Genomic DNA, 22,782 nt, shown 5'->3' with positions numbered 1-22,782 from the left:
CCAGCTCTGTTCTTCCCCACCCGCTGCGACCTGGTTGGGGACACGAGGAGGGCACCCAGCAGGCTGCCAGGGGGAGGAGGAGGGACTGCCGTGTGGCCCCAGAACTTGGCTGTCCCCTGTGGAGCCACACAGCAGGGACCTCAGAGTTTGCATCCATCGGAGATGGCCAGGGGTCTGCTTCTGTGGGAAGCATGGCTTCTGAGCCCCCAGAGAGCCTGTGCTGGAGCCTTGGCTGCCATAGACATCCCTCACGCCCTGGCCTGTGCTGTTGTCAACAGTTATCTGCTTCTGTGTTAACCTACAGGGATTACTTCTTAGCTTTGGCTGCCAGGGAACTCAAAGCTAAGTTTTTTTCACTCAAATTCCCAGGCCTCTGGTGTAGATATCTCCCTTCTTTCTTACTGTGGTTTCTGAGCCACCCTGCAAACTTCCTCTGGATCTGTTCCAGTACAAATATAACTGTGTGCCCTTCTAGGCTACCTGGGACACTTAAAAAGAAAAAGTAAAGATAACTCTTTGAGGCTTAACTTGCATACAGCGAAGTGTATGAATCTGAAGCGTGTGGCTGATGAATCTGTACACATGACTGTCCCCGCACAGCCACCCAGATGAAGATGAGGAGTACCTCCAACACCAAGCCCCCTCCACCCAGTCAACACTCTTCTCCAGAGGGAGCCAGCCTGTGCCTTCACCTCCCTCTTCTGCCTGATGGTAAACTTGAGGTGAACGGGCTCCTACACACGTACACCCACTCATTCATTTCATGCGTGTTGTTCTGTGCAGCCAGACTCCGTCCTGCGGCATCCGTGGGTGATGTTTCATCACGAGGCTGGACCACGATGTATTTGTCATTTCACTGTTGCTGGAGATGGGCTGTTTCTGGCTTGGGGTCCTTGTGAACAGAGCTGATCAGAACACGCCTGTCCACGGCTCTTGGTGGACATAGCCTTGTTTCACGTATGTGACTCAGGAGCGAGGCTGCCGGGTCCCGCGGCATTTACGTGTTTAGCGTAGGAGATTCTCGCCAAACATTTCCCCACAGTGTCTGATGCACCATATTGCGCTCCCGCCAGCCTCGCGTGAGTTCCCATAACGCCATGTCTTCTGCAGCACACGGTGTGACTGGACCTCTCCACGCTGGCCATTCAAGTAGGCGTGGAGCGGTGTCATTTCCTTCCTGAAGGGCCTGCACGAGTCCCTTTTAGGTGGAACACACGCAGAGTGGGCCGACACGTGTAGGAAGTCCCGTGTGAATCCGTGGAGAGCCGTGGAGGGAGCACAGCCGCATCTCTAAGTTGGGGCTGCACTTTTCTTGGAACAAGAGCCCTACACATGGGACCCTAAACAACACCCAGGGAGGGGCAGCCTGGCCTGTGAGCAGGGGGGGCACCATGAAGTTGGGTGGGCAGGTGGGGAGGCCTGTCTTTAAGGGACCTGCTTCCCAAGCAAACAGGCCAGGACAGAGGCTGCAGGTGTGAGTCCTGCCGTGCCACCATGATGGTGAATGTGAGGTGTCAACTTGATTGGATTGAAGGATGTCTGGATGGCTGGTAAATATTGTTTCTGGCTGGTGAAGTGTGTCTGTGAGGGTGTTGCCAGAGGAGACTGACATTTGAGTCGGTGGACCAGGAGAGGGAGACCTACCCGCAGTGTGGGTGGGCACCGTCTCCTCGGCTGCCCATATGACTGGAACAAAGCAGGTGGAGGAAGGTGGGAAGACTGCTTGCTGGGTCTTCTGGCTTTCATCTGTCTCCCGTGCTGGATGCTTCCTGCTCTTGGACATCAGACTCCAGGTTCTTTGACCTTTGGACTCTGGGACTTGTACCAGTGTTTTAGCTGGAGCTCTCGGGCAGTGTCGGCTTCCCTGCTGTTGAGGATTTTGGACTCAGACTTAGCCGCTACCAGCTTCTCTCTTCCCCAGCTTGCATACGGTCTATCGTGGGACCCGCCTTGTGACTGTGTGAGCCAGTTCTCCCTAGTAAACTCCCTTTCATGTATAGACATGGACCCTATGAGTCTTGTGCCTCTGGGGAGCCCTGCCTAACACATGGCGTAGAGCTCCAGGCAGGCCCCTCGCCTGGCCTTCCGCTTCAGTTTCTTTGCCTACTGAGCCGAATATTGGTGTCACCACCCAGGATAGCAAGTCCCCATCAGTGTCACTGCCACCTGTCAAAAAGATCCCCCAGCCCAGCACTCAGGTCTGTGAGTGGCAGTGGAGATGACACTAGGCTCTGAAATAGTGGGGCTGAGTGGCTCCAGCGCCCCGAGGACCAGCAAGGCACCCTGAGCACTCGGGGAGGACGGGTGCCACCTCTCCACACCCCTGCTTTCTCCTGGGCCACTGGGTTAGACATGGGGCCTCCCTGCCCCCATGTGGTTTGGCCTGAAAAGGACAGGAGGTGGGGTGACGCTTCTGGGGCGGCCCAGAGTGAGTGCCCTGCCGTGAACCCAGCGTGTGCCCCGCCTGTGCCCCTGGGTGGGGGGTGCATGCAGACCTCGGGGGGATCTGGCCGTTGCAGTGCACACTGGGAGGGGTGGAGTCAGGTCTTTTTAATCTAAACACACACCAGGTGCTTAACATGTTTTTATCAAAATATTATGAACAGCTGCAAGAAGCTGCTCCGCTCTGAGGCCCTTCGCCCAGGCCTGTCCCTCTGCCAAAGCGAGCCATTTAGGTGAGCCCTGCCGGCCACCTGCTAGCCCAGGCCCTGGCTCCTGGTGGGCCCTGCACCAGGCTGCAAGCATTTCCAAGCACACGGCGGCGAGGCATCCCAGCCTCCCAGCCCCGGCTCTGAGCCCCTGTTTGGTCAGCAGTAAGATGCGGCTGTGGCACCTACCTCCCCAGCTGCTGTGAAAACCAAGTGAGCAGAAGCATGGTTCCCAGTGGGAGGACTCTCAGTGATTGGCACTGCCAGGAGTGATGTTATAAGAGGAGCGTCCCATCAGCCTGGAGAGGTCACAGGCTGGGTCAGCACCCACAGGGGCTTCCACTTCTCTGTCTCAGGGAGTCCAGGGTGGCCCCTTGCCACTGGTCCCCAGGCACAGTCACACAGGTGCCTCTGCAGGGTCTGGGGAGTCAGCTGTCCAGGGCCTGCTTGGCCACTGCGGGGCAGGAGTGCAGCGCCGTGAGCCTGGTGGCCTGGCTGGGCATGGCCTTGAGGTTCTATTGAGAACCCCATGGGGAAAGCCCCCTGGAGGTGTTTGCGCATCGGACCTCCCCGCCGTCTCCTGAGCTGGGGCCTGCTCTCCAGACAGTCACGTCAGCATGAGTTCCCATGAGGCCAGGGCCAGCACGAGGATCTGCTGCGAACGGTCCATCCACCCATCCGTCTGTCCATCCATCCATCCATCCCTGTCCACCTGTCCACCCCGATGCAGTTCCTGCCATCCACCCATCCGTCCGTCTACCCATGCACCTGTCCATCCATCCCTCCATCCCCCTGTCCGTCCCTGTCCACTCGTCCACCCTGATGCAGTGCCTGCCGTCCACCCTTCTCTGTCCATCCATCCGTCCACTTGTCGATCCCCATCCGTCCATCCCCCTGTCCGTCCCTGTCCATTCGTCCACCCATCCACCCTGATGCAGCACCTGCCATCTACCATTCTCTGTCCATCCCCATCCATCCATCTATCCATCTCTGTCCATCCATCTGTCCATCCACCTGTCCATCCCCATCCATCCATGCCCCGTCCATCCACCCTGATGCAGTGCCTGCCGTCCACCCTTCTCTGTCCATTCCCATCCATCCATCTGTCCATCCATTCATTTGTCGTCCATCTGTCCACTCATCCATCCACTCATCCCCCCCACCCACCCATCCGCCCATCCGTCCCCAGCCATCCATCCTCCTCCTGTCCATCCCCGTGCATCCATCATCCTTCCCAACGTCCATTTGTCCATCACCATCCACCTGTCCACCCATCCACCCAGGCGAGCGCCTGCCATGCCCACCACCTGCACCATCTCGGTGAATCTCCACCATGGCCCCAGGAGGGGCTCTCTTCAGCGCCACTTTTGGGATGAGAGAAGGGAGGCTCTGAGTGGCCATTTGCCCAGGGTCACACATTGCTCAGGGCCAGCCCTTCCCATGGCCAAAACCTAGGCCCCCTCTGCCAGCCCCGCCTCCGGGCTTGCAGGTGGAGCAGCCAGGGGTTCCGCACTCCCTGCCAGGCAGCCGCCAGCCCTCCCTGCTCCCCTCTCAGTTCCTCAGCCTGGCTGTGGGAGGCCCAAGTCCCTCTTGTTGTTGGAATTAGGGAGGCCTGGCTCTCAAAGCTTTTTATAAACAAGGAGAAAAAGTGAAGCCACTTTTGCTGTCGGGACGTGCTGTGTGCATCCTGGGGAATGTGCTGGCCCACTGCTTGGGGCCTGATTTGGAGTGCCCGGGAGCTGTGTCTGCGCCGTTGCCTTGAACCGGGTGTCGTGCTCTGTGTACAGAGCTGTCCACTCGGGGTGCTCTTCCCATGGCACCGTCAGCCCCCATTCTGGAAGGTCCCAGCTCGGTCCCCCAGACCTGCGTCCCAGAGACCTTCCAGGTCTTCATTCATTGATCATGCATGTATTTGGCCGGTAGGATAGGTCCTGGAGACCACGGGGCAGGGATCTCTGAGTTGGGGCTGGCGGAGTGAGGGAGGTGAGAGGGTGTTCCAGGCAGAGGAGGTGGCAGAGAAAGGCGCCAAGTGAGGCAAGGGCAGTTGAGGACATGAGTGCTGGGGAGTGGGGATGGGGGGCAGCTGGTGGGTAAGCAGCGGCCAGCTCCAGGGCCCCCTTGTGGGCCACGTCAGGGAGACAGGGTCTGGCCTTGTTGGTAGTGGGGCCCCTCGCGGTGATGGGTCTCCCGTCAGACCTCCGGGATCCCGGGTTGCTGGTTTGGTGTAGCCCTGGCTTCGAGAGCTTTCATTTCCATCACTGGCGTCTGCGGCTCTTCCCAGGCCCCTGCCCTGGGGCACTGGTGCCTGCTTCGCCAAAGGCACAGAGGGCTGCAGGCGGCCAGGGCAGGGTGGGGGGCTTGCCTCTTAGGGCTCAGCTTCACTGGCCAGAAACAGGGCTGGCCCAATCTGGGTGCTGGCCTGGGTGGAGTGGCCAGCATGCCCACACCCCTCAGTCTGGATGTGGGGAGAGGGTGTTCCTTCCAGGGCAGTTGGTCTCCAGAAGGAAATTCTCTGTAGCTGGGCGCTGCAACCTAGGTGCCCGGGGTCTCACGCGGTGGGGCCTCCCCTGAGGAGGTGAAGTGCATGTGGCCCCTCGTGCTGGAGCTGGACTCTAGGGAGGGCCAGGAGGGTGAGCTCAGGCCAGGGTGCCAAGGCCCTGAGCCCCAGGGGCCTGCGTGTCTGCCCATCACTCCTCCGCTCATTGGGAGGGACTGCCCCCCAGCCCAGATTTCTAGGAGGGCCAGGGCTCACAGGAAGCCAGTGCCGGGCAATCACCCACAGTTCCCAGTGGTCAGGAGGAAGGAGGCTGCCTGCTTGTCCGCTCAGGCAGTTGGCCAACTGCTCCTGTGCTCACTGGGATCCAAGGCCGTGATGCCACTAACAGAATGTCCCTGATCTCAGGGATCTCAGTGTGGAGGGGGCAGCACACAGGTAACCAAACAATTGTAGCAGATTGATGGGTGCTGTGATGGGGTCCACACAGTTGCCGTGGAGTGCAGAGTGGGCACCTAACTGAGGAGGCGAGGGTTGGAGGGAGGAAGGCTTCAGGGAAGACTTCCTGGAGGAGGTGACTTGTTTTTGGGGAATGAGGCCCAGGGAGCTAAAGCTTTAGGGCAGGGCAGCAGATTCAGAGACACCCACAGGGGCAGGGGGAAGTGCACTAGAGTGACAGCTGCCTGGTGTGGGAACAGGGAGACAGAGTATGGCAGGCTGGGCCCACCTTGCCCCTTTCAAGGGAGCAGCTGCCATGTCACACTCTGCTGCCCATGGTTTGTCAGCCCATATTGTGGGATCGTTCAGATTTTCTCAAGAAGGCAGATTTCCAGCTCCTAGTTTTGAAAAGTTCTATGTGCGCTTGACTGGGGGCCTTATGTACGTGAATTGGGCGAGGGCCTGAGACAGGCGGGTGAGCACTTGCCGCACACTCCAGCCAGGGTCCGGAGTTCAAGGGACTGCATTTGCCACATGAGGGAGTATGTGGAGACCACCAACCAGCTGGTGGGCAGCCAGGCATCACCACCAGTCCCTCTCAGTGCGTCCCACCTCTGTTCTCAGCCCCTGTGGTGCCCAAAGTCAGTGGGGCAGCAAGAACCACACAGGAAATAGCTGGCGCCATGGTGTCGGTTCTGGTTGACAAGGTGCCACCTGGCTAAACCCAGCTGTAAATAAGCCCCATTTCCTCCCTGTGGACAGAGACTGGTGGGTGCCAAGGTTCACGGCAAAAGCCCTTCCCCGCCAGCCCCACTGCTCTCTGCCTGGCTGGCACATGCCCTTGCCTCAGGCCTGGCCCCCCAGGTCCTGTTGACCACCAGGCTGCAGATCCCAAGGAACGCAGGCATCTGGGTGGCCCTACGCAGAGCACCGACCCAGGGGAGGCGGTGGGCTACCAGGCCCTGCGTGCACTCCCAGCACACACCGTTCCTCTTCTCCAGCTCCCGTTGGCCTCCACGCACGCTGTGCCCCACCCCCCGCTGCACTGCCTCTTCTTAGTGCCCCGGCTCCATCCGGGGGAGCTGGGTCGGAGGGAAGACCCCTGCTTACGGGCGTCCGGGTCTAGCCAGAGTCAACCAGCCCACCAGAGACGCCCAGGTGCAGGCTATGCCCCGTGTCCCCAGGGAGGATTCGCTGACGTGAGCCCAGATTTCGATTGTTGTGGGAGGGAGATGAACCGGGTTCAAACCCCAGCTTGGCTGCTTCTGGCTGTGACTCTGGGCATGGCCCTTCCTCTCTGGGGTCTCTCTCCTCATCTCAGAGAAGCGGATCGCGGTGCGCACCCCCTGCTGCGCTGTGCAGAGCACATGGAGATGCCACCCACAGCTGGCTCACTGCAGAGGCGTGGGCCGACTGTGGTATCGCCGATGTCCTGGAGGCCACACATCTGCTAGCTAGAGGGGCCTCACCTGCATCCTGGGGCCTGCCCACTGGCCGGTGGAGAGCTCTGGGTTGTGGGCAGCAGGCAGGCCTATTTCCAGAGAGTCTGTGGCTCCTGGCGATGTGTGAGACCTTGGGCAAGTCCCTTCCTGTGCTTCGGTTTACCCATGAGGGCTCAGAGTCCCAGGGGACAGTGAGTGCCTCCGTCTGCGAGGAGAGACTTTGTCCTTACTAGCTAGAGGACAGGTCAGCCGGGGCAGGCTCTGGGCCCTGGGCACCACACCCACTGGAAGGAAAGGGGGTTCAGTTAGCCCAGCCCTGCCCCCCAGTGGAATAAAATCGGGGTTCAGTTAGCCCAGCCCTGCCCCACCTCAGCTCTTCACACATCCAGATGGGGGCCAGACCACCAGGAGACTGTAGGGATCCAAGGTCGTGCCCCTTTCCTATCTCTGGGTTGCACCCACCCACACATGTGCACACAGGGAAGGTGTCTCTCTTGGTTGGGGGCACAGGACCCCACCTCACTCTTAGCTCTGAGACACCGTTGTCAGGCCTCCTGGACAGGGAGTGACGGGGCAGGGTGGGGTGTGGCCAGCTGCAGTCCCTGGGAGGGGTACTGGGCCTGGTGCCAGGCCGGGGCAGGACAGAGTTGGGGAATCCAGGCTCCTCACCATTGCCCTGGCTGTCTTTGTCCACAGTGCCGCCTGGGGGCCGCAGCCTCGCTGGATACCTGCAGTGCCCTCGTGCCCAGCCCTGTGGGTGTCTGGCTCTCCCCAGGTGTAAGGAAGGCGGACGTTGGTGGTTTGGGCTGGGCAGGCCCAAGCAGGGTGCACAGCTTTCTCATTCACACACGGATTCCATGTGTAGGGGCTAGGGGGAGGGGTCACCTCCTCCCTCTCCACCCCTCCTCGTTACAGAAGAGCAGATGGCCAAACGGATGGGGGACGGGTACCTGACCAGGCTGCTGCTCCTGCTGTCAGCTGGGCCAGTGGGAAAGGGAGGTCCCAGCCAGGGGAAATGTGTCCCCATCCCTGCTCCTGGCCAGAGAGGTGAGGGACCCAGAGAGGCCCAGGACGAGGACTCCTTCAGGCCTGAGTTTTTCTTTGGATTTTATTTTCTGCCAAGTGGCTTTAACGCAGCCCAAGAAGCTCCTGTATGTGTGAGCGGGTTGGGCGAGGGGAGGGCAGGTCTCCAGGCTGGGAGCCTCCCTGCGGCCCTCGCCTCAGGGCTGGTATGTGGCCCTGGACCCTCCGGTCCCTCCAGACCACCCTTCCTGCCAGGACCCAGCTAACTTCAATGGCAGGAGGTGCCCTGGGCTGGAGGGTCCCCAGGCTGGGCTCCGGGGCTCCAGGTTGACTCACAGCAGTCTCCAGGCCTGTGGGCAGAGCTGGCCTAAGGGGACACAGGCCTGAGGGCTGAGCAGTCCCTGAGTGAGGACAGGCAGCTGAGGCTGGAGCCTGTGTCCACCAGGCACCTGCTAAGGCCCGGGCCTGCTAAGTGCTGGGCTCAGGTGCACGCGAGTTCTTTGCAGGCAGGGACCAGGTCAGAGTCCTTTGTGTGCCTCTTGACCCCCAGGCCCTGGGAGAAGAGGGGCTTGGGAGGCCTTGGCTAGATGCACAGGCTCCGTGGGAAGGAGCGCCGCCTCGGGTTTCTTTGTAAGCAGCAGGACATGGCACCTTCCCAGAGGTACATGGGTCTGGGCATGTCATCGCCCGACCCACTTCCAGAACCCAGGGCACAGAGGGGTCAGAGCCGCCTGCCTGAGATCTGCGGCCATCTCTACCCTACCACCCAACCATCCCGTGAGGAGGCCACCCACCCTCGGGCACCTGCCAGGAGCCCAGCTCAGGCCAGGTCATGGTCTGGATTGGATGTGGGATGTTCTGGGCCTCCTGCCCACCTCACTGGGCCCCAGCAAGCTGCTGTCCTGAGGGTGGCCATGCTGGGCCAGCACGTGAACAGCAGGGAACCCCGTGGCACAGGCCTAGTGTCCGTGATGTGCTGGTGTAGACCGTCTGATAATCAGCCTTCAGAGAAGCTGTGGGCGTACGGGCAGAGGGAGGTCTCCCAGCCGCATCCTCCAGGCACTTGCCAGGGCCAGGCTCTGGTGAACACCCTTCTAGAAATAACCCCCCAGGTCTCCGGGGGTCTTGGGCTCCTGGGGTTCTGATGGAAGGATGCCCCTTGCCTGGCCTCACTACTTCCACCTCATGAATCACCCTCTGTCCTTGTCCTGCAAGTGTGTCAGCACAGCCGAACTGGCGTCACCCTCTGATGCTAGTGCCCGGATCCCTGACTTCATGGGGCAGTGGCTCCCAGCACCTGGCTCCCAGCCACTGCCTTTCCAAAGCAAATGGGGACGGAGATGCCTGCCCCTCCCCAGGGGCAGCTGTTGCGGCCTCCAGGCGTGAGAGCCTCTGCCCTACCCTGCCCCTGCAGGGTGAGGAGAAGGTGGAGGCGGGTGGGCCACCCACTGGGAGCCCTGGGCGGCGCAGGTCCCTCAAGAGCCCCTCCGGGAGAGGCCGGACCTGTCTCCCCTTGGTCCGCGTTCCCCAAGAGGCGGTGCTGGCCTGCGTGTGCCCTGGAGGAGGCGGCAGGGAGACTGCCCTCACCGGGCTCTTTTGCTGTGGCCTGGCCACCATTTTCCTTCAATTGGTACAAAGACTGTCCCTATGAAGCTGGCCGGCGACAGGCACAGAACCGCCTTGTTTTCTGCCTGTCACTCACCCATTCCCTGCATTCGGCTGACACTGGGATGACAGGCGCTGGCCTGCCCAGCTGGGGGCCTTTGTTCATTCATTTGGTGGGCACTTCCTGGGTGCCTGCTCTGGGTCAGGCCTGTGGGAGGACCACCAAGGGCAGGAAACCTGGCCTCTCCCTCCAGGAAGCGAAGTCAACACTGGCACCTGCAGGTGAAGTGGCAGAGCAGCCCCCAGCTGTGATGGCATGGAGTGGGCGGGGGGCGCATTCTGCATGCTCAGAAGAGACAGCAACTCGCCCTGTGGAAGGAGCTTAGAGTAGGAGATGGGGACAAGTGAGTGGGGTCTTAAAGCGTGAGCAGGAGTTTGCAGGTGGAGCAGGTTTCAAGAGCATTCCAGGGCATGGCATGGGCAATGGCAGGGAGGGCTGGGATGTCTGAAGAGCAGCAGCCCAGGCACTGAGTGGCTGGCGTGGGGAGTCAGGATGGACTCATATGCCATGCTGAGGAACCAGGCTATGATGTGGGCAGTAGGGAGCCACAGCAGTTTACACAGGGGAGGCGGGAAGCAGGTGGGTGAGCATTTGGGGAAGCTACTCTGGCTGCAAGAGAGGAGAGGGGACCAGGCTGGGTGGAGGAGCCAGGGGAGGGGAAGGGGGAAAGGGAAGGGAGGAGGCTTTCGCAGAAGACCTCCTGTCCCCAGGGGGGCCAGGTCACTCTGTGGGGCCCGGTGGAAGCCATGCTGTCTCCAGGCCGGCCTCCTGGTCCTGCGGCCCACACGCCTCCCAGCCGTATGCCTCTGCTTCCACCTCCGAAACTGGGGCAGCACGACCCACCCTGCAGGCTGCTGCGCAAGGATGGGGGAGGGACCTGGAGGGCCACCCCACACCAGAAGCAGGTCCTCAGCCAGAGACACCCAAATGCAGCCCAAGGGAGGCTGCACCCAGGAGGGGAGAACCCACGGCCGCCCCGCAGGCGCCTGGGGAAATCTCTCACTGCCTCCACCTCCCAGCCAGGCTCCGAGGACCGGGCACTCTGGCTTAGCGAGGAAGCCGCCCTGCAAAGGCCTTGTGTCTCCACGCCATTCTCAGGAGGACAGCAGCAAGGACGATGGATGGGAGCAGTGCTTGGCCTTAACGTTCCTGTTTCCGGAAGCGTCCCTGCCCTGCTCCCTCTCCCATCAATGCCCTCAGACTCCAGGCCCTTTTCGTTCTTGTGCTAACAACTGAGTGTGGAACTGGACTGTGAACCCTGGAGGGCAGAGGGCGGAGGTGGGAGGGTGCAGGGGCCAGCGCCAGGGTGAGCGGCAGGGTCCTCAGGTGCAGGGGAAACGCCAGCTTCGTGTTCAGTCTTGCCTCGTTTCATCTGTTTCACCTCAGTGGCCCCCAGAGCCAGGCCCTATGCCACCTTACAGATGAGGAAACCGAGGCTCAGGCAGGTGAAGAGACTGGCCCTGGGTCATGCAGTTTGTTGGGGACAGAGCAGGGTGCTCAGCTGTCTGGGGGCCTGGGCTGGGACTGGGACAGGGGGAGGAGCAGTGCTGTGACCCCCACAGGGAGCCCTCAGCCAGGCCCATAGGCCAGGGAAGGGCAGAGGGGCTTATGCAGGCCCACGTGGCCAGGACACAGAACCATGGGGGCAGCCCCTGCCCCACACTTGGTGCTCTGTCTCTCTCTGTTCCTGTGTCCCATGCCTGTCCCCTCCCTCCGTGTGTGGCCGTGTCCCTCTGTCTGTCTCTTCCTCCTCCTCCGGCTCTGTCCCAGCAGGGCCATTCAGGGCAGGATGGTCTGTGGCCCCTTCTGCTTCACCCTCTCCACTCTGTCCCCACTGCCAAGGACGCACCTTTGCTGGGTTTCTTGGTTCAGCTTTTGTACCGTGACATCTCTGAGGTCCACTGGTCACAGAGCACTGGCCAGCATGGGGCAGGGACCCCTTCTGCCCAGGCCATTGGACAAAGCAGAGCTGCTTCAGGGGCTTGGGGCCACCAGGCCAGGAACAGGTCCCCTCCTGCCTACCCCAGCTCCCCGGGAGACACAGCCCACAGCAGCGTCACGTAATTAAGACATAAAAGTCCACGATTTCCGCTGCGTGTGGGCAAACACCAGCCGGGTGCTAATGCAATCCTTTCTTTTAGTGGATTCTTGAATTTAAATGATATGTAATTAAACATAATTAGCCACGGACGCCATTCGGCTAGGTACATGTGCAGAGTGGGGTTGGCCGGATTCTCGTTACAAAGCGTCATCTTCTATGGGGAGAACTCTTGTTCCCTCTGGGGGCTGGTTTCTTTTGCCTGGACAGTAAGCGTGGCCCCAGGGCACCTGGGGTAGGTGTCCAAGGAGGGAGGTCCTGGGGGCCATTCCCCCGGGGGCTTGGATGGTGACTCATGGGCGGTGTTTGCTGGAAGAATTTTTGTCCCGCTTTGGGCAGCAAGGAGCGCACACCTCTCACTGTTGTGGGGAGAAAAGTTGGGAATCAGATGGGAACGGGCTGCAGTACCAGAGAGGACGTCAGACCCGGGCCGTGGCCTCAGCCCCCGACTCCTTGTAAGTGTGGGCTGGGTGCACACATGGCGGTGGCGAGCAGTGCTTTGGAGCTCCTGTCCTCAGACCCTAGTGGGAGCTGAGAGCGGCCCAGCAGCGCTGATCCGGGGCCATGCACACAGGCCAGGCAGGGGTGAGACCAGGGAGTAGCAGTGCCGCAGGTGCAGAGGGCAAGAGGGGGCAGTGCTGCAGCACAGGAGCGAGTCTGCTGGCCCTTCCTGCAGGCCCCCTCCCGAGTGCCAGGTCTGCTGGGACTCCAGGCTGTCGGGATGCCCCCAGGGTCCTGCTTGGAGCCTTCCTGACCCTCCCCATCCAGGGCCTGTGCCGGGCTTCCTCTCCACTCACCCTGTCCTCCCTGTACCCCACGTAGCCTACACATCAGTGTATGTCCGTCCGCCTGCCTATCTGCCCCCTCACCAGCCTGTGTGCCCAGGGGAAGCTCAAGGCCAGTCACGCTCCACCTCCCTGACCAGCCCAGCCCTAGCCCATGGTGCATTTCCTGGACAGGACTGCTGAGTTTTCAGTTTTAGCCACAACAGCACCCACACCCGCACCAACCAACCTGTCCGTGCCGCAAGTATCGGTTCGTGCCCTCCTCACGGGAGCCTGTGGCACATGCTATTATGACCTCGGTCTAGAGGCAGGGACGCCAAGGCACAGGGGCTTAAGGAAGTTGCCTGAGGCCATGTGGCTGGTAGGGGGTGGAGCCAGGTTTATCCTCATGGCACAGATGAAGAAACTGAGGCAGAGAGGTGTTTTGCCAGGGGGCTAATTTACTGATCCAGCCAGCCGTTCTGGTTCTGTCTCTGTCTCGCTCAGAGGGCCCCTCCCGCCCACCTGCCCACCCAGGTTGCCGTGCCCTTGGCCAGGGCCAGCAATCTGAGGTAGAGCTGCTGAGAGAAGCCTCTTCCCCTCATGACGTCTGTCCTCCAAGAGGGATCTGAGTAAGCAGGGGAGCATCAGCAGCCTCGAGGGGACTTTGGACCCCTGCCCACCCTTCATTCTGTACCAGGACAGGGTGTGTCTGCACAGCCTGGAGCCAGGCGTGGCTGGCAGCCCCAGGAAGACTGGGCCAGCCCTGCCGAGCCCAGAGCAGCCCCATCTCCTGCAGCAGCGGGGCACTTGAGTGGAAGCACTCGCTTCGCAAGAGCAAGAACTTGCTCCCAGGAGGGCCTGTCCAGAGACCTGGGGGACAGTGGACAGACCAGCCCAGGGGTCCAGGCCTTTCCTGTAGGGGCCGAATTGTTACCACTTCAGGCTCTGCCAGCTTCCATTTCGTCCCTGTTGCATATTATTCTCTTCTTTTTACACCCCTTTAAAAATATAAAAACAGGCCGCAGGTAGGATTTGGCCTTCTGGCCTGTACAATAGCATCTGTGAGCTTCACATGTGGCTTTTCTTTCTTTCTGAGACAGGGTCTCTTCTGTCATCCAGGCTGGAGTGCAGCGGTGTGATCACGGCTCACCACAGCCTCCAGCTCCCAGGCTCAGGCGATCCTCCCACCTCAGCCTCCCAAGTAGCTGGGACTGCAGGCGCCCACCACTATGCCTGGCTGATTTTTGTATTTTCTTTTTTTTTTTGTAGAGATGGGGTTTCACCATGTTGCCCAGGCTGGTCTCCACCTCCTGGGCTCAAGCAATCCTCCTGCCTTAGCCTCCCAAAGTGCTAGGATGACAGGCGTGAGCTACCACGCCTGGCCCATGTGGCTTTTTAAATTTTTGAGGTATAACACTAGTAAAGTGCTCTAAAAGTGAAGAATAGGATGTTAGCCCCACCCAGCTAAGATCTAGAACATTCCCGGCACCCCATTCACCTTTCCGTTGGGAAGCCGCCATCCCACCTCTGTCTCTAGTCTGCCTTTGCCAGCTCTGGAGCTCTCCGTCAGTCAGTCCTGCTGTGTGTTTTCCTCGAGCCTGGCCTCGGTTGCGCTTCAGGTCAGGGACTCACCCCCATTGCCGTGGCGGGAGCTCATCCCAGTTTGAGTCATTGTGGAGTATTCCAGTGTGCGATTCTGCCACTGTCTGTTTTCCCATCCTCCCTCGGTGGGCATTTGTCCAGTGTTTGACTTTTGCTATTGCAACTAAAGCTGTGTGGAACATTCTAGAATGTGCCTTTGGTGACTGTGAGGATGCATTTCTGCTGTGTACATACTTAGGAGTGGAACTGCAGGGTTGCAAGTGGATATCCACACACAGTTTTCCAACGTGACCCATACCATAGAAGGCCTCGTGGTGGTGCCGAGTCCATATTCCAGCACTGAGGCAGGATCGCGCCGTGCCGAGTCCCTATTTCAGCACTGACAGGATCACGCACGCTTCAATGCCCCCTCCGAGATCATGGACACCCTGTGTGCCGTCACAGAATGGCCCACGCAAGACAAGAGGCCTCTAAAGCCCCAACACTGACATGGGTTGTTCTTGCTGGGGTTGCTAATGGAGCAGGTGCAGGTGAGGGTACAGGTGAGGGCGCTGACGGAGCGGGTGCTGGTGATGGAGCGGGTGCGGGTGAGGGTGCTGATGGGACGGGTGAGGGCGCTGACAGGGCGGGCGTGGGTGTGGTGATGGAGCGGGCGCGGGTGAGGGCGCTGATGGGGCCCCGCGGGTGCAGGTGAGGGCGCTGACGGGGCGGGCGCGGGTGAGGGCGCTGCACACTCCTCCCCTTGCCTGGTCCCCCAGGCTCATACTTTGGTGTGTGCTCATTCAGGAGCAGCAGAGTGGCCACACTTGGGAGGGCCAGCCAAGGGATCCCCACTGGTACTGGCATCTGTAGGTGCCCCTGCTTGGAGCGGGTGCTGTCAACCACCCTTTGCTGGAAGGGGCAGGAATGTCCAGCAGTGGTAGAAGCTCTCAAAAGAACACGGGCTGGGAGTAGAACTCAGATCCCAGCTCTGCTCTCCCTGCTGTGTGACCTTCAGCAAGTCTCTGAACCTTTCTGAGCTGTTTCCTTACCTGTTCAAAACGGGGGTGACCATTTCTTCCTTGGAGGATGGAAGGGAGAGGGATGGGAGGCTCCTGAGTGCTGTGCTTGGAGACTGTGCAGGAGGGAAGCAGCTGTAGCCGCATACAAGCGGGTGGGCGAGAAAGTGGGGGCACTGGAGGGGCTTGGGGGACAGGGTTCTGCCCTTGGGACCTGGACAAGAGCCAAAAGGTCCACCCTCCCAGTCACAGGGGAGCCCACACTGCCATCCCCTCCCAGAGACTGCCCCTGTGGCCCCGTGCAGGTCTACAGCCTCAGCAGTCCCTGAGGGCCAGGAGGCAGCCTGCAGGCCACTGGGCTGAGAACCCTTAAAAGAAAAGGCGCCCCAGCCATGACAGTCATTTTAGGGTAAAGAAAGCCCTTTGCAGAAACCGAAGCCTTTGGAAGGGACAACACGGCTTTTAGATGTGAGAACCAACTTCAAGCACTTCCTCTTAGACCAGGGTGCAGCTTCCAAAGTGGGGGCGCTGCTGCCGGGAGGCTGCGGTTTCCCTGCTTCTCAGGGAGCTTAGGCCAGGCCGTGGGGTGATCCAAGCAACACGTCCCTTGGCAGTGGTAGGTTTGCAGATGGGCTGGCCCCCACTTCCTGCCAAGCTCCAGCAGCGCCTCTGTGGGTGCAAGGCTGTGGGGAGGGGCCTTCTGGCTCACAGCCCTCCAGGCTGCCCACAGCCCTAGAATGAGCTGCCACTTCCTCAGATGACTGTCAAGAGTCTGGGATGTGGGCCGGGCGCGGTGGCTCACTACTGTAATCCCAGCACTCTGGGAGGCTGAGGCGGGCAAATCACGTGAGGTCAGGAGTTGGAGACCAGCCTGGCCAACATGGCGAAACCCCATCTCTACTAAAAAAATACAAAAGTTAGCCGGGCATGGTGGCAGGTGCCTGTAGTCCCGGCTACTCACGAGCTGAGGCAGGAGAATCGCTTGAACCCAGGAGGCGGTGGTTGCAGTGAGCCAAGATCTCACTATTGCACTCCAGCCTGGGCAACAGAGTGACACCTGGTCTCAAAAAAAAAAAAAGACTCTGGGATGTCTCCACGAACCCACCTGACCCCTTCCTGCACCTGGGGCTCTCCTCTCCCACCCATGTGTCTACCCAGAGCCCCTGCCTGCCTTCAGGACTCAGCCCACAGCCCCTTCCAGAAAGTCTCCTGGCAGGGAGGGCCCAGAGGCCTCTGCACTGTCTCATGGCCTCGAGGATTCCTGTGTCCTCAGCATCCAGTGAGACCTCGGGAGATGCCTGGGGAATGGTTGAAGGCTTTGGGAGGTTCCTGCCCCCAGAATCCCAGCCAGAGAGCAGCTTATCCAGGAGCCTGGTGCCTTCTCTGTCGGGTGGGCGTGGTCTCAGAGGGCACCAACCAGAAGGCATGAGCTGTCACTGACAGGGGGCCCCCAGCGTTAGGGCAGGCAGGAGCTCCGGGTCTCTACCCCCAGCTGTCCCCACAGTGCACATGTACTAGGCTCCTCCCATGGGCCACTAGGCCAGGCCAGGCGTGTGGGGTGAGCCCCTGGGGAGCCGGGAGCAGGGTACATTCATGTCCCCACCATCCAAGGTGAGATGCCTGTGCTGGAGGCCCAGAGGGAGCGGGGCTGGCTGTCACTGCACCACAAGGCTGAGCAGGCTCCCAGTGGGAGACAGGTCTGGGGAGGTGTCCAGGTTGAGGGCACAGTCAGGAGGGGCCATGTGTGCCTGAGTAGGGCACGGGGAGGAGGGGGATGGCCAGTGGCCATGGGCCAGGCTGCCTGGCAGGACCTGGAGGTTTCCTCAAGCTAAGGCCAGGCCCGTGCTAGATGCTGGGAGGGTGGGTGTGGCTGCACAGGGGTCAACGTGGGGGCACCTACTAACCTCCGGCCATCCTCTCCAGGCCCAGTGACGAGCACCATCCGGAAGTGAAGGCTGATGGGTACGTGGACAACCTCGCAGAGGCGGTGGACCTGCTGCTGCAGCACACGGACAAGTGACAGCCTCCTGGGAGAGCCCTGCTTCCTCCACCCCTGCCTCCCTCTCCTCCACCCACCCCAGTGCCCAGACCACCCAAGGCCCTGACAGCCCTGCCTTCTGCCCTCTGCCTTGCTGCATGGGCAGGCATTTGTTCCCTACCTGGGTGGCCTGCTCCCCTGCCTGGGCCCTGACCTCAGCTCACTGTAGTGAAGTCCAGGAGGGTGGGACAGACCTGTCAGGCCTCTGGGAATCTCCCAAACCCCAGAACTCACTCACCCACCACGCACACCTGGTCCTTTAAATGCGGGAAACTCCACCTAACCGGATTCAGAGGCACTGGCCCCGCTGCCTCCTCTTCAGACTCTTTGCATTTCAGTGAAGAGCCTGGAAGAAACCCAGGGGCCTCCTATGCACAGATCTTGCAGCCCAGAACCAAGTCCGCCTCCTGCGACTGCCTAGGCACACTGCCCACCACCCCACCACCGAAACAATGCCAGCCCGCTGCTTTTTCTATCCTCCCAGTCACCTTTGCAAAGACCAGGGGCAGCTCCTGAGGGAACTGTGAAGGCTCCCGTGCCACACAGCAAGAACTGCAGCCTCTGCGCCCAAGGCACACAGGGTACTTTCTGGAGCCATTGCTGGACAGACTTAAAGGTGTCATGCCCGGTGTGTGCAGGAGGAAACTAACAGTTCAATAAATTCCGCCTTGACCAGCAGCCTTTGACTGGGGTTTGACTGCTAGGAAGAACCGTATGGGGGCGGCCACCAGCAGGGTCTGGGCCACTGTCCCTCGCCCTGCCTTATGCTTGAGCCATTGAATATCAGAGGTACAAGGGACAAGGGCCCTGAAACACCTCACCTGCTCCAACCCCTTCACTTAGCAGATGGGGAAACTGAGGCCCAGAGGGGCCAGTGAGCTGCTGTTGGCCCCATCTGGAACAAGGCAGTCCAGGGCAAACGTTAGCACTGCCTTCCCTAACGGAGCAGCCTGTGGCCTGGTAGTAGTGAGCGTTGCTTTCCCGACCAAAGGCATGGCGGCCTCCCCACAGGGCCCCTGGGAGCAAATCACCCATAACTCAAGTTTCAAGTTTCAGAATCAGTCAGCTCAACAGATGACTTGATTGCTCCACTGCTCCCCAGATCAGTTCAGAAGCTACTGATAACCCTTGGGAGACTGCTTATTTTATTTATTTATTTAAGATGGAGTTTTGCTCTCGTTGCCCAGGCTGGAGTGATCTCAGCTCACCGCAACCTCCGCCTCCCAAGTTCAAGCGATTCTCCTGCCTCAGCCTCCTGAGTAGCTGGGACTACAGGCGCCCACCACCACGCCTGGCTAACTTTTTGTATTTTTAGTAGTGACAGGGTTTCACCGTGTTGGTCAGGCTGATCTCGAACTCCCGACCTCAGGCTATCCGCCCACCTCGGCCTCCCAAAGTGCTGGGATTACAGGCGTGAGCCACTGCACCGGGCCTGGAGACCGCTTCTTATGAGAGAAGCCATGGGTCCCCAGAACAGGATTCCATCATATGAAGGTGGACGATGAAAAAGTGTGGAACCCGGCCGGGCGCGGTGGCTCAAGCCTGTAATCCCAGCACTTTGGGAGGCCGAGACGGGCGGATCACGAGGTCAGGAGATCGAGACCATCCTGGCTAACACGGTGAACCCCCGTCTCTACTAAAAAATACAAAAAACTAGCCGGGCGAGGTGGTGGCGCCTGCAGTCCCAGCTACTCAGGAGGCTGAGGCAGGAGAATGGCGTGAACCCGGGAGGCGGAGCTTGCAGTGAGCTGAGATCCGGCCACTGCACTCCAGCCTGGGTGACAGAGCAAGACTCCGTCTCAAAAAAAAAAAAAAGTGTGGAACCCACGCCGGGGAGGGGCAAGTGCAGCCCCCGCAAGGCCGGCCACCATTAAATCAGGATTAGGGAAAACAGTGACTGTCTTTTCAGCAAGGTGAGAGGCCACCAGCCGGGCCAGTGTCACTAGATTTGAGGGAGGCCATTTGGCCCCTTCGTTGGAAAAGACGCAGATGGCTGGCTCCTTGACGGAGTCCCCTGATGGCAGCTCCTTAGGAGACAACACAGGACATTCAGGCGGCGGCTACAGTTCAGTGGCGGCCTGGAGGGGCTGTAGTTCGGTGGCGGCCCGGAGGGGCTACAGTTCAGTGGCGGCCCGGTGGGGCTGTAGTTCAGTGGCGGCCTGGAGGGGCTGTGCGTGATGCTGGGTTTGTCTGTGGGTCTTTAGTTTTTTCTCCTTTCTTTTGTGTTTAATGGGGAAGCTTCCAGCCAACACAGCGACCCCTCTGGGGGAAGGAGTTCAAGCTGAGACCTCCTCTTTCCAGCTGCTGCCCAGGACTGGGGTGCCCAGAGGGATAGTCCCTGGAGGCGCAGACCCCTGCTTTGTTGGTACCGGGAGCATGCCGCCCTCTGAGGTGCGGTGGGCTCAGTGAAGTGGGCGTGGTCATCCTTCCCACTGCACAGGTCTAGAGTCGGGTGCAGTGAGCTACAGTGGCTTGCTGAGGGCAAACAGTTAGTGAGGGGTGGAGCTGCGACTTGCAGGAAGGTCCAGCCCCACCTCCCAGGCCCTTTCCAGCCCCTTCCACTTCCCACTCTTGCCTGGAATCCTCCCGTGGGGGAGGCATGAGGTGGCCCCTGTGGCTGAGTTTCCAGCTGAGCTGGGGAACCGGTGTCCTCGCTCTAGAGATGAGCTCTTCTGAGGGGCGAGGTCCAGCCACATCTGTGGTGGGGTGGTGTAATCCCTGAGCCTGTTACCCCATCTATAAAATAGGGGGATGCACTTCTTTAACAGGCACGTCCTGGCCCTGCGGGGTGCCCTATCCCCTGGCTGGAGCTGATGAGTCGTGCTGTGATGCTTGCCTGGGGGTCGGTGCTGCTGAGAAGTGAAGAATGACGTCCTTCACCCCGGGTCCTTCTGGCAGCCTGGCCATTTCCAGCATGTGGAGGGGGCCCGGGCCCTGGCAGGGACGGTGTGGAGCCACCGACCACATGTGGGGCTGGAGTTCGGGGCTGGCAATGGGCTAAGGCCCTGTGTTCAGCACATGTCATGGAACTGCCATGAAAAAAAGATTCAACACCCAGGGCCACAGCTCCGGGGCGTTCCCAGGCGTCTTTCCCCCCAAGGCCCGGAGTAAGCAGCAGCCTGGGCCCAGCCACACACCTCCCAGGCTCCGGAGCTGCCAGGTCAGGCAACCGTGAGGAGTAGCAGGGTAGGGGGTGGAGGGGAGGGCAGGGAGAGCAGGTCTCTCACCCATCCTTGCACCTTCCAGCTCTAGGACCCACACAGTACCAAGCCCTGGGCTCAATGTACCACCTATGAAAACTCAATTCAAATTGGCTTAGTCCAACAAGAGATTGGGCATTCTCACAAGACTTCAAAGTCCAGGCCTGGCTGGGTCTGGGGTCCCAATCGCTGTCACAGGAACCCCATCTCTTCCCATCGCAGCTACTTGGCAGCTGGCAGGATGCCCCCCAGCCACCGACTTCCCCTTGCCTGCTCAGCAACCCCAGGGCCTGCAGAAAAGGCCCAGGAGATTCAGACTGGCAAAGAGACCAGGGCAGACCAGGAACGGGCACGGTCTCCGTCCCACCCAAACCCTAACCAGAGAGAAGACGGCATGTTGTGTCAGACAGAGGACAGAGGCCAGCGAGTGTCCATGCCCTCATCGCTGACGAGGCTGGGAAGTGCGCCAAGTGAGGCAGAGGCCTCCACGTCAGATGTGAGCACCACTGGCCCAGGTGACTACAGTTCTTCCCTCCTTCCATTCAGCTTGAGCCCTCTGGAGGATGGGAAAGGCTGAGGCCTGACTTGGCGCCGCTGTCCTGGGTGGGCCTGTCCTGCTGGGCGGTTCCTGCCCCTCTTGGGGAGGCTGGCTGGCAGCTGGCAGGTGGAAAGACTCCTGTGTTCACCTCAGGGCAGAGGTGGGGACACAGGGCGGGATGGGCGAGGGTGGCACACCTCTGGGGTGGGTGCTCTTGGGTCTGCCCTCTGTCCCAGAGTGCGTGTGAACAGTTCCATCTGCCCCTCTCAGAACTGTCCTGGTTTAGGTGGTAAACACACTGGGCAGCCTACATTCTACATGGTTTTTTTTTTAACATTATAAAAGCAGTATGTGTTATTACAGGAAATCTAACAGAAAAGTATATAAAAAGAAACCAGAAGTCAGCCGGGACTCTGAGCACTGTGCTCTCTGGGACCTTTCCTTCCGGCCTTCTTCCTTCCAGCCCTTTCCCTGCACACTGGACAGAGTGACTGTCCAGGGTGGCTGTGGGGTTTGCACTGATTCTCTCTCGTAAGCCCACAGGGTTATGATCGCTGCGCAGATAAGGAGACTACACGCGTGTCCCGTGTCAGAAGCACCTGCGCCTGGCCTGGAGTGAGGCCTGAGGCCAGGCCCCATGTGGGGGCAGAATGGAGCTGCTACCCAGCCAGGGACCTCATCTAGGGATTGGGGACGGCAAGGGGCTGGTAAGGGCCAGAGGTTCTTCCAGGGCCACTCTATGCCCTACCCTCAGGTGGGAAACAAGGGTGGGGGCACTGCGCTTGGTAGAAGCCCCCGGCTGGCCTCTGGCCTGCCAGTCATCCATCAGATATGGAGGCAGGGGTGAGGTGTGCTGGGGAAGTCAATGCGTCCAGCCTCGCACCGGTGAGTCCCTGGCCTTGGGTAAGGCAGGGCCGCAGGGACGGCAGTGAGGACGGGGGCCTCACCTCCCAGCAGCCCTGCTGCACCTGTTTCTTGAGTTGTGTTCACAGACTTAAAAAAAAAAAAAATCTTGCTAAAAGGAAAAACAAACCAAGAGAGAAGTGGGGGCTGCAGAGCCTCATTCCCAGAGGGCTGCTCTGGCCCTAACAAGTGTTCTAGGCCAGACTTCATGGGCAGGTCATGCGGGCAAGTGCGGGGCTATGGAAATCAAGCAAACCTCTCCACGCCTGTCCTCCAGGCCACAAACACCCCCATCTCCTGAGTCCAGGTAAGCAGAGGGCCACGCACGGAGACGGTGGCCCACGCTGGGCTGGGCTCCGTGCTCCTGGGGCCCTGCAACTCACGCAGCATAAGTCTGCACTGTGCTGCCTGCAGCGGGGGCAGAAGCCTGGAGCTGGTGAACCTGTCTGTGCCACCTCAGCTACCCTGGTGGGCAGGTGGTGGGGGCCATCCCAGGCCCCTCAGGGCTCCAGGCTAGGCTGGGCCCCTCTCCGCACACTGCCGTACGGCCTTACCTCCCAGCGCTGTCGAAGGCTGAGCTGATGTGCTCAGAAGGGCAGACTCCTCCATGGCTTCTAACTCAAGTGACACAAGGAGTGTCTCCCCACTGCTGTCCTGGGGCTCCTGGCCAGAGCCAGGAGAGCCCAGCCCTAGAAGGGCTCCCCATGACGCAGCTGTGACCACGGGCAGGCCTTCTCCCATCCCCCAGCCTCTCCATAGCTCTGTGATGTCTGCTGGCCCCATTTTATCAATTCAGACCCCGAAGCTTGGAGGGGACAGAAGGGTCCAATCTATGTCCCTCTCAGCCCAGAGCTAATGCTCCTGTGAGCAGGCGGGACCTGCCGGTTCACCACACCCCACAGAAACCACACAGCTGACACTAGGCAC

General features: G+C 60.2%; 1 protein-coding gene across 1 annotated transcript in view; it reads left to right on the top strand.

Moving 5' to 3' along the window:
• LHPP (phospholysine phosphohistidine inorganic pyrophosphate phosphatase) overlaps positions 1-17,892 on the top strand; it is a 166,916-nt gene extending 149,024 nt beyond the window's left edge. The window contains exon 7 of the mRNA XM_011930208.1: positions 17,100-17,892. Within this exon, the coding sequence (XP_011785598.1) occupies positions 17,100-17,196 (97 nt within the window). The 3' untranslated portion in view covers positions 17,197-17,892. The remainder of the gene's footprint in view (positions 1-17,099) is intronic.
• The last annotated feature ends 4,890 nt before the right edge of the window (positions 17,893-22,782 follow it).

This window comes from Colobus angolensis, unplaced genomic scaffold, assembly GCF_000951035.1.
Source record: "Colobus angolensis palliatus isolate OR3802 unplaced genomic scaffold, Cang.pa_1.0 Scaffold85, whole genome shotgun sequence".
NCBI lineage: Eukaryota > Metazoa > Chordata > Mammalia > Primates > Cercopithecidae > Colobus > Colobus angolensis.
This window is presented reverse-complemented; position numbering and strand designations above follow the sequence as displayed.